The sequence below is a fragment of the Lepisosteus oculatus genome, chromosome 11 (assembly GCF_040954835.1).
Source record: "Lepisosteus oculatus isolate fLepOcu1 chromosome 11, fLepOcu1.hap2, whole genome shotgun sequence".
Classification (NCBI taxonomy): domain Eukaryota; kingdom Metazoa; phylum Chordata; class Actinopteri; order Semionotiformes; family Lepisosteidae; genus Lepisosteus; species Lepisosteus oculatus.
Window position 1 is genome coordinate 6563746 of NC_090706.1, and position 16659 is coordinate 6580404.

At 44.0% G+C, this 16659-nt stretch overlaps 1 protein-coding gene across 3 annotated transcripts in view; it reads left to right on the plus strand.

Moving 5' to 3' along the window:
* LOC102696705 (HIVEP zinc finger 3) overlaps positions 1–16659 on the plus strand; it is a 113447-nt gene that overhangs the window by 79769 nt on the left and 17019 nt on the right. For all 3 annotated transcript variants that reach the window (XM_069195446.1, XM_069195448.1, XM_069195447.1), the window contains one exon: positions 11500–16360. In XM_069195446.1, the coding sequence (XP_069051547.1) occupies positions 12038–16360 (4323 nt within the window). In that variant the 5' untranslated portion in view covers positions 11500–12037. The remainder of the gene's footprint in view (positions 1–11499; positions 16361–16659) is intronic.

Genomic DNA, 16659 nt, shown 5'->3' on the forward strand with positions numbered 1-16659 from the left:
TCCGATAGGTAATTACAGCTTCCAGGCGGACACCCCTGAATCGTTTTGAAATGTAGCCTGTCACATTGAGAGTTGCTAGGAGAAAGGTGTCGCGTTCGGGCCTGTGAGGTGTGAGGTGTGGAATAATCCCCCACTGTTTGGTCATTGTGCCCTGTGTAACGTTGCCACGGTGAGGTCATTTGGTAGCGGCTGTGTCGTCACACTGTTATTCTTAGGCAGCAACCAAGTTCACCTCCAAGCACCACAAGGAATACACAAGGCAGAGTTTTTTTTCTGCTTTATATGAACAAGTATAAAGCAGTCAGTGTCGGAAAATATAAAAATTCTTCTCAACATTTGCAGTTTTCAGTACTGTTAATAACTGTTATGTAACAAATGCCTTGCCCGATGATTAGTGTGATTGAGCACTATAGGAGCTGAGAGCAAATTTTACCTACAGCGTATACATGTTCCCCAAGTGGTAATAATATCAGCATGAAGTAAATCTTTTTACATTGATAGGATAGAAGGTTCTGCGACAGAATCTGAAAATTTGCTTGCTTTGCAGTCCCCTTATTATTAACGTGCGCCTTTTATTAAGAGCCTTTGTAGTGTTTCATGGTTAATGATAGGGGGCATGGTGCCAAATGTGAACTTAATGCGCAAGGCTGGCTTTTAACACTACAATTTCTGACAAATGTTGAAAGATTTCTATGTGACTGGCACTAGAAAGGTTCAGTAGATGGATAAGTAATACCTTTTAACAAAGCTAAAAATGTAGACTTCAATAAGCAAATAAAATTCTAAATCTACTTCAGGCAACAAGGCGGTCAGTTTAGAAAAACACTGCACCATACTTTTAGTTTCCTTGTGCTTTCTTTTCCCACTTTAGACATTATCGTGCATACATACTGTATCTACTAAATATGTAGTATACAGTGACATATATAGTAAATATACTGAACCTACTTTAGATATGGTTTCTATATCTATACACAGAATGTGTGTGTGTGTCTTGACATTTACTGAATAAAACTGTGCTTAAATTTATTTTTTCCCCTTAAAGTTGGCTATTGTGTGGGCTTCCCTGATCTCAGCTGAGGCTCTGCATGTTAAGACTTCACTTGTTCTTCCTCCACAAGGCCTCACAGAGTACGCCCCACCTTATCCCCTTTGGCTAAGTAGTGCCTGGCTGTGTACGTGTGAGGCCTAAGGGGGAGAGGAGGGTCAGCAACATATGCCAAGCTGTAGATGGCGCTACAATTGACCGAGAGCCAGCAGGTCCGAGCAGGTTCAGGTTGAGTGAATGAGAACTGGCAACTCTCTGTGCAGAACAACACTACACGTGTGCACATGGCCCTGCAAAGGCTTTGTTATGTTTTTGGCTGCCCCTACACACACCACATGGTCCTGTTTGGTCAGCAGAAAAACATCATTTAATTAAACTGTATCCTACCTGTAGCTGTGAGGTTTAGAAACCCTCAAACGATTGTGTGACTGTGTTGTGTATGTGCTGCATATATGTGTGTTGTTTTCATGTACTGAAGGGCTAAGATAGGGACTTTACATGTTGCTTCCAGACTGCCCTCTGTCTTTTTAGCTTTTAATTACAGGAATATATTGAGTGATTTTTGTTGTCCAACAAGGAGAACACGATAACTTCAGTGTCTGACTCTATTGGACTGAAAAACCGAAGGTGAAGATGTTTTAAAGTTGCTTTCGATTCGTCAGACTTAAAAGACTAATAATTAAACGGAAAAATAAAAAAATAATTGTATTTCTCACCTTTGCAATGGTGAGTTACTTAGTGCAGTACAACAAAAACAATGTTTGCTGAAATGAATTTGGCTTGCTGTCCCTCCCTGTCTCAGCTGAGATTTAATGAGATGAGCTGTGTAACTGCGTGACCTATTTTTCCGCCTCTCAGAAACAAGTTTGAGGTCGAATGTGTAAAAATGAAGCGTGTGTGAATTTTCTTACTTATCCCACCCCACCCCCCCTTTCTATATATTCCAATTTACACTGAATTTGTTATTAAGCCATCACCTCACACCTTGTCACAAGACTACAGAAGCACTAGCCTCCCTGCTGGGCTGGTTTTTAATCAGATTTTACATGTCTAGCATTTATCCTTAGTGTACCAGATATCAAGTCCAATATGAGAACAAATATGGGCGGAAAAACATAAATACTGTATACACCTGTTCAGCTTTTCTTGAAGTGCTAAAAAATGCTGTTTGCCTTATGCATTTGTTTGTTTCCTTTCAAATGCTTTTCTTCCTCAGAATTTCATCACCAATTAGCGCCGGCCCCAGTGAATTGTAGTGCACGTGTAATTTGATGTATGTACGCCTTTAAACCACAGAAATACAAAAAAGATTAAGATTCCATTAACTGAGTGATGGCAGAGATCTTGAGAGTCAGGTGGTTTGTTAAACACTAGATATTTTGCTAACATTACAGTGGGAGAATAGAGAGGCTGGGAGACAGCAGGCAGGGGGGCTGTTATTCCCCTTATCAGAGTAGATGAAACAGATAACAGCAACGAAAGTTACTGAAACCTCTTATAACAGGAAGGATCCCTGGATAATATCCATGCGAGTCTTGATTTCAGCTGTGTTTCCCAAGCATTTTAAAGTAGAATGATTTATTGTCAGTTTATTGCAAATTACGACAAAATAGTGCTAGTTCCAGAGGGATTTACTTCACACCAGAGCTGAAATAGCTCAGCCTGAGCTGGCTAGACTGATCAATTTGATTGGCTTGTGAATGAGTAGATTCTCAGGAAGATCAATCAGATAGCGAGGCACATCAGACAGTCATCTTGTTCTGCCTGTTCAGACAATGGCCCACCATACTCTGTTTTCTTGTTGGCCTGGAGGCCGCTTCTCTAGTATTCTGTAGTGCTGCTTAGCAGTGCTCGGCTAGAGCAGTGCACATCAGAGAGCTTTCCCCTGGATCTCCTCTGGCTCCAGGCTTGTGCTGACTCTGCACACTGCTCCTCATGCACACTTCCGCCCTGCTGCCTCGAGCACAGATCTGGCTCCCAGCCCCGACCAGGGCTCTCCGCAGGCTGGTGCCAATCACAGCTCAGGGAGGGTCTCCAACGGGCTCTGGCTGTGAAGTGTAAACAGCTTCATGAAGTACATCATGGGGAAAGGGAAGCTAACGGGACTCTGGAGCTCAGCTTCAGGCCTGAGGTCTGCACAGGGAGATGCAGTCATTTCTTCTCTGTGGATCCATGAGCGAGAACTCTCCCTTGAGTCCTCATAAAAGCAGGCATAGATCTTTCACTCTTTGAGGAGGGAACAGTGACTATGTACATACTAAATGATTAAAATTTGTTTTATGACACTGTTTCTTGCATTTTAATTTTTTTTATCAGTCACGAAGTGTGGTTAGGGTTAGAAATAATGATAGTGTAATCACAGCGTGAAATAAATGCTTCTGTGCGAGGCCGTGGGGAGGTCTGAAGTTTTTCACATTGTTCTTCAGCTCAGCTGATAAACCTGTTCTCTGGTTAACCCTGCAAAGCAATGTACTATGCCCTCCCCTGGTTACGAAACACTTACTTCACATAAAACCATCATAGATTAAGTTCCGATTTGCATAAGTATTTACAGATGTATATAAATGGTACCTACTGGCTGTGTAGCCCTCCCCTAAATAACTTCCCCTATTTAATCTGTGAATTGTTTAATTTTATTGCTGAACGCAGTGTATTCATTGTAATGTAAGGTCTGTTTATGTAAGTTAATCAGGGCATCAAATAGGACAGGATAGGAATCTACTACCTTCAAAGTCTAAAATAGTCAAATAAAATAGTAAGTCTAAAATGCACATGGCTCATGGGTGAAATCAGACTGGCATAACATTTGACAGATGGAACAGTTTCAGGATACGAACTCTTGACACAAGTCTGTACTGTAACCTGGGGGGATATGTATGAGAAACGTAAGCATGTGTGAGATATGTACCAAAATGTGAGAATGAAATGTGCTGATTCGGTCAATTTTTGTAACATCACTCTTGTTCTGCTTTCATGTACGTGAAGACTGAATCATTTATTCGCCCAAGTGCATTACCAGAAAGTAAAATATGCATATTCATATGGCGTATGCTTATTCTAAGAAAATCCTTGATTGAAAGTGAATGTTTGTAATGCAGTAGAGATTAGAGGAGACCATTTTATTTTACAACCTAGCAGCAGCCTCCACCTGGCTTTTAACACTTGTGTTTCTCACTGGGAAATGGAGCAAAGCTGGACATTCTCTGTGTATCGTATTAGTTCACTAATCATGGGCTCACCCATCCCACTGATCCAAGCCTAGTGAATAATTCATCGCTGTTCTTACTCTGCTTTAAACCCATTGTAACCGCTCTGTTTAAGAAGCACATCAGTAGGATGGTTAAGGTCGTTAAGCCCCTGGCTGTGCCCCTGCTTCATGTTCTGCCTGTTGTCTGAAGTTTCTCACAGGGAGTTCCTCAGCTGAAGGCTGCAGTGTGGCCGTCACTCTTCATTACCAGTGCTATTGAGCTGCATTGATGGATTGAGAGTCACTTCCAACTACTTAATTTCATTTTGCCGCTTCCTGAAGGATCTAGTGTAGAAGAAGACAGTTATTGCACCAGCCTGCTGTTTACCATAATGGATGTTCATGACTTGCACTGTGATTGACACAGTTAAACATCTTGGCATGAATGCCTAAGTAGATATAAATTGAACCTTTAATGCTGAAGTACAGCATAGAAGTAATATTAACTAAATAACATGACAGTCAGTATAGTCTCTCAGCCATTGGTTTATGCAGCCAGAACTTTCCCATTTTTTCTGTGTGGAATGTGGTGTGATTACTTTTCGTTGCCACGCTGTCTGACTATTCCAGCAAAATTTTTCCACGTCAGGACTTTTCAGAAGTGATGTGCTGCAGAGGCTTCAGAGCATAATTCTTCACAAACAGTCTTTAGTTTTCTTACTCAGACATTCTCCCTCCTGGTCCTGGTTAGGCACGGATCCAAGGTCTTTACAGGGACCATCAACATGGAGGGAATTTTAATTCAGACCTGTTGAGTCAATAATTGATTCAATTAAGTCATTAAGAGCTCAGACAGAGTGAAAACTGGAAGACCCTTTGACACTGCATGACCAGGAGTGACGATCACTGCTCTGCTTCAGCTTAGTGTCTTATCACACAGTGACTTTGTAAGAATATATTGCCTGGCAAATATACAGGGATCTGCCAATTTTAAATTAGCGGTCTTGAACTGTTAGTGATGTGAATATGACACAACTATAGAGAGTAGACACAAACACTGCAGAATATGGTATCAAGGCCCTGACTTGATGTATGTGAGTATACTGTGTGAGTGTGTGAGTATACTGAGCAAATTCAACTGTACTTGCCTTTGCTTATTTTAATGTCTGAATGTCTGAATCAACATGCAATAGTGCCTTATGTAATTTTCTTATGTTCAAATTCTTTTTGTTGCAGAGGAGGTTTTTCAAGGTTGCATCTTAAGTAGTAATTTTCACATTTGTTCTAATCAAGAAAATGCAGTGTATGAGTACTACTTCAGAGATTGGCCAAACCTTGCCATTATCAGACTTCAAGGTACTAATATGGTTTTCACTTTCCTTTTCTAATATTTGTGCTGTAAGGAAGCATGCTTTTTGTATGCTGTATGCTACAATGCAATTGGAGATTGATTAGCTTAATCCTCGTTTTTTTGGTCTCCTAGAAAGTGTTATTCATTTGAGTTCAAGAACTGGCATGTAAGCATTTTATCAGTTTAAGATAATAAACATGTAGTAAATGCTTACTGGAAAAAAAGTCCAAATGCACATAGAGGAGTTATTAGTAAGAGACAAAACATTTGACATATAGTACATGAAAAGACTGTTATAAAGTATTCCTCTGATGGCTCATTAAATATTCTCTTCTTTTTTCATTTGGTGTAGTTTGACATCAATCACATTAAATTTATTTTGTATACAAAAATGACATGTGGACAGTCTGAATAGAAAGTAGATGAGGGAAATTAATGTTTTAATACCTTTCTCTATCTATATTTTTTAGCATTGCGTCTAATCATTCTTGATGTATTAAGACGTGTTATTCCATTGACTGTTCTTGTTCAGTCCTATTCTACAATTTTGGGAGAGCAGTTTGACTAGGTACTGCTGTCCTGGTACTGATCAGTGTGTGGCTGTACAAGTGCTGCAGCACTCTGTACTGTACCAGACACCATGGCACATTGAACACAGAAAGTTCCACCCATCTTCAGGAACCATTCGATTACCATGTAAAAGTGCAGTCTGTTGCACCTTGTTATTTTAGCATTGTCTTGTTGGCCGTCATGTTTGCAGGCTACCTGTGAAAAGCAGCTACAGTATATCACAAGTGGTTCAGTGGGAGAAGACAGCAAGGCCTAAGAAGAGACTGGAGGAGAGAGAGTATGAATCCATGTGTTAGGACAGTGTTGGGACGGTACTAGTCAGACAGATAACTCGCTGAGGAAGCCACCCTCATCTACAGTTAGAAATTCCACTGGGGGCAACAGGACTTTGTGATGAATTCCAGGAAAAGTCAGATAGGCCAACTAATGAATCTGAACATAATTTTTCAGGATGAGATAGTATACGTCTTTGGAAGCAAGAAGGGATTCTTTCTTGTCTGTTCTGTGTGTTTCAAATTCAAGATCACGTTGTGCTGTAGCCAGACTAAAAAACCCTTGGATAAATTACCTGCACAGACTGAATTAAGGTTAAAAATGGATTCTTGTTCATTTTAAATAACCAGGTGGTGGAGGAACATAGAGCATCAGGAGGTTCTGGTGCCCTTGTCTTTAGTGCTGCACACTGGAAATTGTTTTATATCTTAAAAAAGGTTTTGCTTTTGGCATTGGCACTGTACAGTATGTTCAAGAAAGATTTTTGATTATTCTTTTGGCTTGAAATTGTTAGTATATTTAGTGACTGCTTGCACAGTATGGCAATAACTTGAGTCATATTTTTCTTTCTGAAACAGATCTTTGCGAAATAATTGTTTATGGCATTAAGCACCAATCATCTTGAACTTAAAACCCTTTGGTGCTTCAATTAAGTGGAATTCTTGCTGATAAATTGTTCGGCATTATTGAAAACCTTCAAGCACGGTGGCAAAATGTACAGTAATGAGATTGTTTCGATGATTTCACTGTCGGATTGCATTCTGTTCAGCATTGGCTGCAGTGCAAGTAACAGATAACACCCCATTCGTTGCCAAGAAGATGTGTTCATTTTATTTTTAAGCTGTTGTTGCTGACACATTCCTGAATGAGTTTTCCTTGGCCTGCATCTTTAGTTTTCTTTATCCTTAGACACTGTGGAGAGACAGACAAATAAAACTGAGGTCTAGAGAGGGGGTGGCTGCTGTTTGGGACCTTTTCAAGCCACAGAAAGGATCTTTGAAGCAAAAGATTATTCATATCTGCCTTCTTCTGGAATGATTGTATTCATTGACTCATCAAAGACCTTTAACAGCATGATCAGTCAGAGACATTAAAATCATACACTTGGGGGTGTGATTTGCACAATGTATACTTGGAAATACTAAAGGCTTACACTATGCATTCTGTTCTGGTGGGGTTTATTGACCCTGGTTTGTACTAGCATTAGCCTGCTATGCCACATGGCCACGTGGGGCATTTTTAGGGCAATCCATAGAGAAGAGATTGTAAAATGTGTTCTTGTAGAGTACTTTCTTAAATGACTTGAGACTGATTGGGTAGTTCTATAGTACAATGTGCCGTGCCTGCTCTTTAGATAAGTAGTGGCCTTCGGCAAAAGCACCAAAAAATCACATTCAAAGCATCCAATCTGTATCAAACACTCTTGGTAAAGTTCTTGCTTATCTGTTTGCCTTTTGTCAAAATTAATTGAAAGGAATTTTCAAATCTTTGTGTCAAAGTGTCCACTTTAAGAAACCAGGATAAGCTTGTAAAATGAAGGTTAAAACAGTCTGGTGAAGACTTTGAATCGTTTTCTTTTCTCTGTGCTCTGGGTGGAATCCTGTGCAGATGACTGACAAGTATAGACATTTGGAAGAAATCAATGGTGTGCAGATGGACTGAGGGTGAAGATGATATTGTTCACTGTTCTTCACTGCGTTTCCTGTCTTACTCATATTTTGGCTTTCGTGATAAGATAAACACATCAACTTTAACGTCAAACTGAAGGCAATGACAGAAATGTTTCATACAAATAACAGCTGCTTTACCGTCCTTTTTCAAGCAAGTTATACAGTGGTAGGGGCTATACAGTATGTGTGTTTAAGTACCTACTCAGTGCTCTCTTAAAATCTATTATTGTCTCTGTTTTTAAGAAATATTTAGTATTTCTTCACATTGGTGCAGTGCTTCAAGTGTGGCCTTTTTAGGGACAATTTTAAACTGCAGACATGAATGTTTCCTGCAATACAAGTAGCACGTTTCTTGATGGCGATATTTGCAAGGCAGAAAACTAATAAAGGTTAAATTGTAGCTGTGATTGCAACTGCACGACAATCGCTACTTAATACTAGGTAGTGAAGTGCTGCCTTTTAGTCTGACCTTAACAAATCTCCGACGCTAGCTAGTGTGATGAGAGACCAGATTGTTACTATAAGTGAGATTAGTGCCAGTGCCAGTAGGTGGCACTCTTTAGACCATCCATCTATTTTTTAAATGCTTTATCCAGTGGGGGGAAGTCAGAGCCCATCTTTGCAAGCAACAGGCACGAAGCAGGGTACCCCCTGGATGGGACCCCTGAACATCACAGGGCGGACACACAGACACAAGCAAGCACATACTTGCACCTAGGGTCTTTTTGACCAGAAACTCTAAAACCAATGCCTCAGTATGGCAATTGGCAACAGTGAGCTATAGACGGATGACATGTTGCACCAAAGTCAGACTACTGAATTTGGTCATTAAAGATCACATGAGATTGTTCGTAAGAGTAAGGGATTCCTGTGGCAAAAACTGGTGTGCTGGCCAAATTCCACTCTGGGCTTTCACTATCTGGCTCGCTTAAAGTTCCCCCTTAATTTAATTGTCTAAGAAATTTCTCACTACTCCAACTGGTGTTCTGTGTTGTTGTAATCAACAAACTACCAGCAACCCAAAGAGCAAGATGGCCCAAACTCTACTTCTCAATTTTTTTAACATTTATTATGTTATTCCATCATGAGAGTGAGAAAAAAAATCTCTAGGATGAGGCTCCATACAAGATTTGTGTCTGTATACAATCTTTATAGGCCATCCTTCAATTTGCAAAACAAGTAGCTGAACCTCAGTGTTATAAACCCTCAGAGTTAAAATTAGCATTGTGTGACAGTATGTGGCAGGGCTTCCTTAGAATTTATGTATCATGGAAGATAGCGGGATATCATTTGGTTTTCTAAATGAAGACCTGTTTTTTTAATACTTATTGCTAACTGCTTCAGTTTTCACTTATAAAAAATATTTTGGAAATGAATGCAGTATTGACAGACAAAATATTTTAATCAGATTAATCTCTAAGGTCAGCTGGTCCTCTGCCAATTATTTACAAGGTTGTGCAATTTCTAAGTGAAGTCATTTAACTGTATTTTTCCAGATAGGTACAGTATGTGGTCAGCAAATTGCCAATTGGCATAAAACAACAATAAAAATAAAGTGTCCAAACCCTAGGATGTTGTACATCGATAGAGAAAGAAAGAGAAAAAAGAAAAAAAGAAAAAATCAAACAAGAACATACAGGATAAACTGTAGGACAATCAGACACCTAAAAAGGTGAGTTCTCAGGTTAGATCTGAAGAGAGTAAAACAATTAGTCTTTCAAAGGGACAGAGAAAGGGCATTCTATTATCCTAGTAGAGTAGAACTGATGCCATTAAAAACAGCATCCAATTAAAAATGTTTATAAAATCCTTAGTAAATTATGACAATTTGCTGAGATTTTTTTTATTGAAAGGTTTTCGATATTTTGCTGAACACCCCTGCCACTTAAATCACTGTTCCCTGTGGTTCTTTGGCAAGTCCAGTGTCACTTCTTCAATGTATAGCATAATGTTTGTGTGATGATGCATACTTTGTGAAGTCATGCTCAGGAGCTGAAGTGATTTAACCAGTTCTCAACCTGCCACAGTGGGGGAAAATTTAATAATAACAACGGCTGTAATTAGGGAATGCTATAATAACTTGTAAAAAATATCCTTTTATGTTTCCTGATTCATGTAGCTTGTTTGCTGCTCAGTTCTACTTGCTTGCTTGATTTCGTTCTTGAAGCAGAAGTGTGGAGCCTTAATGAACTCTCTTGAAAAAGATGACTGTGAGTTTAAAGCAAAAACTGAAATAAAGATTTCAGGATTAAATTTAGGAGCATGAACAGCATTTGAATTTTTTGGAGAATTTGGGTATTCCCTGTTCTCAAGATAACAGCAGTTCACTATATAAGGATATTTCTTTCTCATGATTTTCTGTAAATGGAAATGTTTTTCTGGGATGAATAGCATCACCATAAACTCCACTCACTTACCTACCAGCCTAGTAATATGTTGCTTTGTTGTTATGCTGAAAGACACAAAAGTGCTGCTTCACATTTGTCCCAACAAGGCTCATCAGCCCAGTGTGTCTCGTCAACACCAGAGAATCAGGTCTTGAATCTCTGCAGCGACTGGACTACACCCTTGCTAGGGTTATCATTTACTGGGTAACAATTACACAGAACCAGATGGTTTTGCCTTAACATGAAGCATGTTAAAAACAAAGGGCACTTATCTGGAATTAATAATCCAGTAGTAAGAATGTTAAACAGAATATGCTCAATTTGGTTTAGTTTTCGTCTAATAACATTCATATTCCTTTATATACTCTATATATTGACATTTTCTTTGATCCACCATAGATCAGCATTAAAAGGGCACTATGGGTCGTGATATAGATGAAAATGCTAGATAACAGGGGCTGCAGAGTGGCAAAGTGGTTACCATTTCTGGAGTTCTGTATAGAGTTTACATGATCTCCCCATGTTCATGTGGGTTTCCTCCAGGTACTGTGGCTGTCTTCCACAGTCCAAAGACATGTTCTAAAAACATGGTCCTGGTGTGAGTGTGTTTGTTTCTGGCTGTGCCCTATGAATGTGCAGGCAGCAGGAGTCACTTCAGGTGTGTCACACCCGAAGAAGGCTCCACAGATGAAGAGTTGGGTCTCTTTTCTTATATTCAGCATGGCATAAACCTTTGCCTGCATATCTGTTCCTGTGATAGACTGGTATCTCATCCAGGGTGTATCCTGGGTATGTGCACCCATTGCTTCCCTGGATAGGCTACAGCCACCACAATCATGAATCGGATAAGCGGTTATTGAAAGTAATGTGTGGCTTATGCTAATTATGCTAATTAGTTATGCTAATTAACAGCTATAATTTGAGTCTCTTTTAGTACAGATTTTTGTGTGTGTCAAGAGAGACTTCCTGCTGAAGAGACTCACCTGTTCTGTCTTATTTGCGTGTCCCTACAGGTCTTGTGAAGTGACTCCTGCTATCCTAGCCTTCAGAAGAGAGAGCAGCAAAAACCAGGAAGATCTACGGCATCCAAGGGATCAGTGGCCCAGCCTGGGCCCTGTATCCAAGCAAATAGGGAAGAATCCCAGAAGACAGTTCACCAGCTGCAGGAGTGCTGGCCTGGAGGCCTATTAGGCTGACCATGGGAAGATCAGGGTGGTCAAGGAGGCTGTCAAGACAGTGTGACAGACCTGAGCTCCTGACTTGGGTGCTGCCTCTTGTTACTTTCTGATAGTGTCTTTAAGAAGGGGCCTTCATTCCAGACATCTTTGCCAAAAAAAAAAAAAGAAAAACCCTGTTGGTTTTTTGTTTTAGGTGACACAAAAACAAGCACTTTTTTTTCTTACAAAATAAACCCCTACTTTGCATCCTCCTGTATACTAAATGTCCCTATTTTCAGAGAGAAGGTGGCTCTCTGGCTTATTCAATGTGGCCCCCTGCCCTTAAACAGACAGAAGCATTCCCAGTGTGTATGTAAGGCCTCCTCCCCACCCTATGGAGGCCAAACACAGTCAGCCGACTGGTGGGGAGCGGTCCGGAGGCCCGGAACAGTCTCTGACAGAGCCTCCTTTGGGGGGCAGGTTACCCCAGTCACCGTCCGTACAGCATCAGAGGGTATTCCCTTCCAGGTCCCATCACACCTCCCATGGTAGACACCATCATCGGCAACCAAAACGAAGCAGTCTGGAGCGCCATTATCACAGGCTACAGCAGCAACAGTCATCCACTTTTCAGCTGGCTGGGAAAGCGGAGACTGAACCATCAGCTGCAGGCCCTGTAAACAGGGCGGTGTGGCAGTTTACAGAGGCCCCGGGTCCTTCTGGGGGTAGTTACCCCTCGTCCTCCACGTCATCCTCTTCTGCTTTACATCCTCAGATTGTCCCTCCCCATTCCAGCAAGGAAGCCCAGGAAGGTGTCCCTAGACGGGAGCGCAAACCCCAGAAACCTGGGAAATATGTGTGCCAGTACTGTGGGCGGCCCTGTGCCAAGCCTAGTGTCCTCCAGAAACACATCCGCTCCCATACAGGAGAGAGGCCATACCCCTGTGTTCCATGTGGTTTCTCCTTTAAGACCAAGAGCAACCTTTATAAGCACCGGAAATCCCATGCCCACAGGATCAAAGCTGGGCTTGCAACAGGCAGAGAGGGCTATGCTTTGAGTGGACCAGAGAGCGGGCAGCCAGGAGAGGAGCAAGAAGAGCCAACGGAAGGGGAAACCACAGACTCAGAGGAGGAAACAGGCCAGCACACGTCTTCCTCTTCCCTGGATACATACGGAAGGCTGCCATCCCAGAAAAGCAGCAGCGTGGAACTGTCTGCAGCAGAGGAAGCCCAGCGCTCTGAAGATTCACAGGCCATCAAACAGAGACTAGCCATGCGTTTGAGTGAGAGAAAGCGTGCACCCGTGGTCGTGTCAGACGATCCCCCTTCCTTCTTGAGCCCTGGAAGTAAGGGCAGCACAGAATCTGGCTATTTCTCTCGCTCAGAGAGTGCCGAGCAGCAGCAAGTCAGTCCTCCCAATGCCAATGCCAAAAGCTACGCAGAAATCATCCTAGGCAAATATGGGCGATTGGGGCAGCAGCAAAGGATTACACCCCAACAGCAACAGCAGCAACCTTCGTCTTCCTCAGCCTCAGAGGAAAAGGGAGTTCCCTTCACTGTGCCCAAGACCCAAGTCATTGAACACATCACAAAATTAATCACTATTAATGAAGCCGTGGTGGACACCAGCGAAATTGATAGTGTCAAACCTAGAAGGACCTCTCTCTCAAGGAGGAGCAGTATAGAGTCACCCAAAGTTTCAGCTCTGAAGGAACCTTTCTTATTCGACACAAAGGCTGAACTCCCCAGCTCCGGCACGGGTGGGAGCATGAGTGTAGGCTTTCCGGGAGAGACTCTCCATCCCCAGTTCCCTGATGTGGATCTACTGGCAGGCCAGGCCTCCACAGTGCCTCTTCTAAGAAGCCACTCAATGCCTTCCTCTGCGGGCCCCGGTGAAACTGCTGGTAGTTCCTCCCGCGGTATCCGTCTCAGCCACTCTTTTGATGAGCGACAGGCAGCGGCAGCAGAGGTGCGGGCCGGAGCTTTGCTGCCACCACACCAACGCCTGCTGAAACGCCAGCCTGCCATTGAGATGCCCTTAGGAACTGAGTTCATTCCCGAGGAGGCTCCTTCTTCCTCGGCTTCTAGCGCCATGGTATCGGATCCCAGCAGGAAACTCCGCCGGGGGCCCAGGCCTTATGAGTGTGAGGCCTGTGGTACCCGCTACAAGAAGCGGGAAAGTTATGAGACCCACCGTCGTACCTATTGCCCTGCTCGATTGCCACAAGAAACTGAAAGGGAAACAGGGACCAGTGCTTACCGGGTAGACCGTCCCCAGATGATGCACTACAAGTTTGGAGCCACAGCAGCAGCAGTGCGGAAGAGAAGGAAAGAAAAAAGCCTGGGGGATGAAGAGGAGCCTCCTGTCTTTGAATCTAGTCCAGCACCAGCAGCTACCTCCTTTCCTCCTTCTTCCACCTGTATACCACGTAGGGAAGAAAGTCGACCAGCTGCTGAAACCGTGAGCAGGGAGGGTCCTCTTAGTACTTCGTCACAGACAGAACAGGACAGAAGAACCACATGGAAGGAGATCTCTGTGATCCAGCACACCAGTTCTTTTGAAAAGCTGGACGTATCTGTTGAGAGTCAGGAAAATGAGGAAAAAATTGTCATTCCTCCTCCACGGGAGGAGCACCAGCAGCAAACACAGCAGCAGCCATCAAAACCGCCCTCCTTTTCCAAACTGGTTCGTCAATCCAACATCCAAGTGCCAGAGATCCTGGTTACAGAGGAACCAGACCCCGATGTTGTGTTGGCATCACCTCCAGCAGCAGCAACAACAAAGGAGCCAGAGAAGGTTGAAGAGTTTCAGTGGCCCCAGAGAAGTCAAAGCCTGGCTCAGCTCCCAGCTGAGAAGCTGCCACCAAAGAAGAAGCGCCTTCGCCTAGCTGAAGCTGCTCAGTCCTCAGGAGAGTCCAGCTTTGAGTCAATCTCTCTGCCCCGTAGCCCTAGCCAAGAAAGCAGCTTGTCCCATACTTCCAGCCGCTCAGCATCCTTTGAGGAATCAGGTAAGCCTGATATTGAGACGCAGCCAGCATCTACCAGAACTTCCCAGGTGACACACATGCTGACTGTACCATCCGGGCATCATCAGCATCACCAGCCTCACCGAGAGATGCGCCGCTCAGCATCAGAACAAGCGCCAACAAGTGCTCAGCACCCAGCCCAAATTGCAGAAGTCCGAAGCAAATCCTTTGACTATGGTTGCCTTTCCCCCCAATGCTCCTCTGCTGCATGGAGAGAAAGGCGAAAATGCCTCCTAGTTAGGCAGGCCACTCTGGGAGAACCTGAGCCTGAAGACCAACCACCTGGACGGCCGACAAAAGCCACACCACAGGTTTGTCTGTCCTATCATAGCCCAGCTGCTCCCCCCGTTGAACCAAGCACAGCCTCCTCACCTTCTGTACCAGAACCCATGTCCAAGTCCTTGCAGCTTTTCCAGCCCCCACTACCTCTCTCCCGGGATCTCCAGCCTATTTTTCCCCTCCATCCACCAGTCCCTGTTGGCATCACACAGGGACAAATTCCTCAGCTCTACCCCACAGCAGGTATCTCTGAGGTTCTGTCAGCTCAGATTGGCCCTCACTCTTTTCTGCAGACTGCCCCACAGCTCAGGCCGGGCCAACTCCACATAGCTGAGCGTTTAGGTCTCCCGGTACAGCAGTACCCCCCACTCCTGCCACTCCAGTACCCAACAGGTGCCGCCCAGGCCCTCTACCTCCCAGTGCCATCAGGATTAGCCCTGCAGATGCCCCCAGAGCCCTTTAGGGAATCAAAGCCATCCCCTTCCTCACAGGGCCCAGGTCCCCAGCATCCTCGCCCAGTCATTGCACCTAGCCTGGAGCAGCTAAGGCCAGTAGTGTCCTTAGTGGTGCCTGTCCGCATCCAGACCCATGTCCCTACTTATGCCAGTGCCATGTACACCACCCTCTCCCAGATCCTTGTCACTAGGGCCCAGGAGTCTGCCCGCTCTGCCGTAGTGCTTTGCAAGCTAGAGGAAGAAAAGCTACAAAATCCGTATTTGAAGATCCCCACCCCTGATTTCAAAAGCTACTTGCCCATGACATTGCCACTAGAGTCGGTCGCTGGCATGGGATCTGAGGACGTGTTAGGGCCTTCCCCTGCTGGGGGAAACAAACGCATGCTCTCCCCAGCCGGCAGTCTGGAGCTAAGTGCAGAGGCACAGCGGCAGCAGAAGCGAGTGAAGGAGGAAGAGGAGGAGGAGGAGGAAGGAGGAGGAAGGCAGGAGAAGGGTAGAGCTGGGGCTGCCATGGAGCGGGAGCGTGAAGACAAGGAAAAAGCAGAGAAGACGGAGGAAACAAAAGAGGAACAAAAGGCGGCACTCGGAAAAGGAGATCAATTCAAGGAAGAAGAAGGAGAGGAAAGCCAATTGAACATCCCAAGAGTCCGGAGCCCTGACAGCCGGAAAGGTCCCTCATTCCCCAGCCTCCACACCACGACATCTGTCAGCTGGTGCTACCTAAACTACATCAAGCCAAACCCTTCCACGCTGAGGGACCCCCAAACCTCTGTGTACTCGTCCTGGTGCATCAGCGTGCACAATCCCAACCTGCCCGGCCTGTCTACCAAGACAACTCTTTCCCTGCTGCGATCCAAGCAGAAGCACAGCACCGAAACCTACACCATGGCCACCACTCACCGCACAACTTCAGGCAAGCTGGTGCCTGCCAACTCCAGGAAACCCCGCATGGCAGAGGTAAGAGAAACACCAAAGCACTCTGCCTTTTCCTAAAGGATACATGAATGATTTTTCCTTCTTTGTGACCTTTCAGCCCATCTTGTGGATTCGCCTGCTGGTAGCTTATTGAGCCTGTTAAGTTATTTCTTGAAGGATGCCAGGGTCTCTGCATCACCAACGTGTCTAAATAGCTGGTTGCATCTCATAAGACAACCTCATGGTATTCAGCGTACTTAAAAATAAACACATAATTATTCAGCATTAAAATCACTTTCAAAGAATATGTTTCCAATAAAAGGTGGCTGGACAAGGTTGAA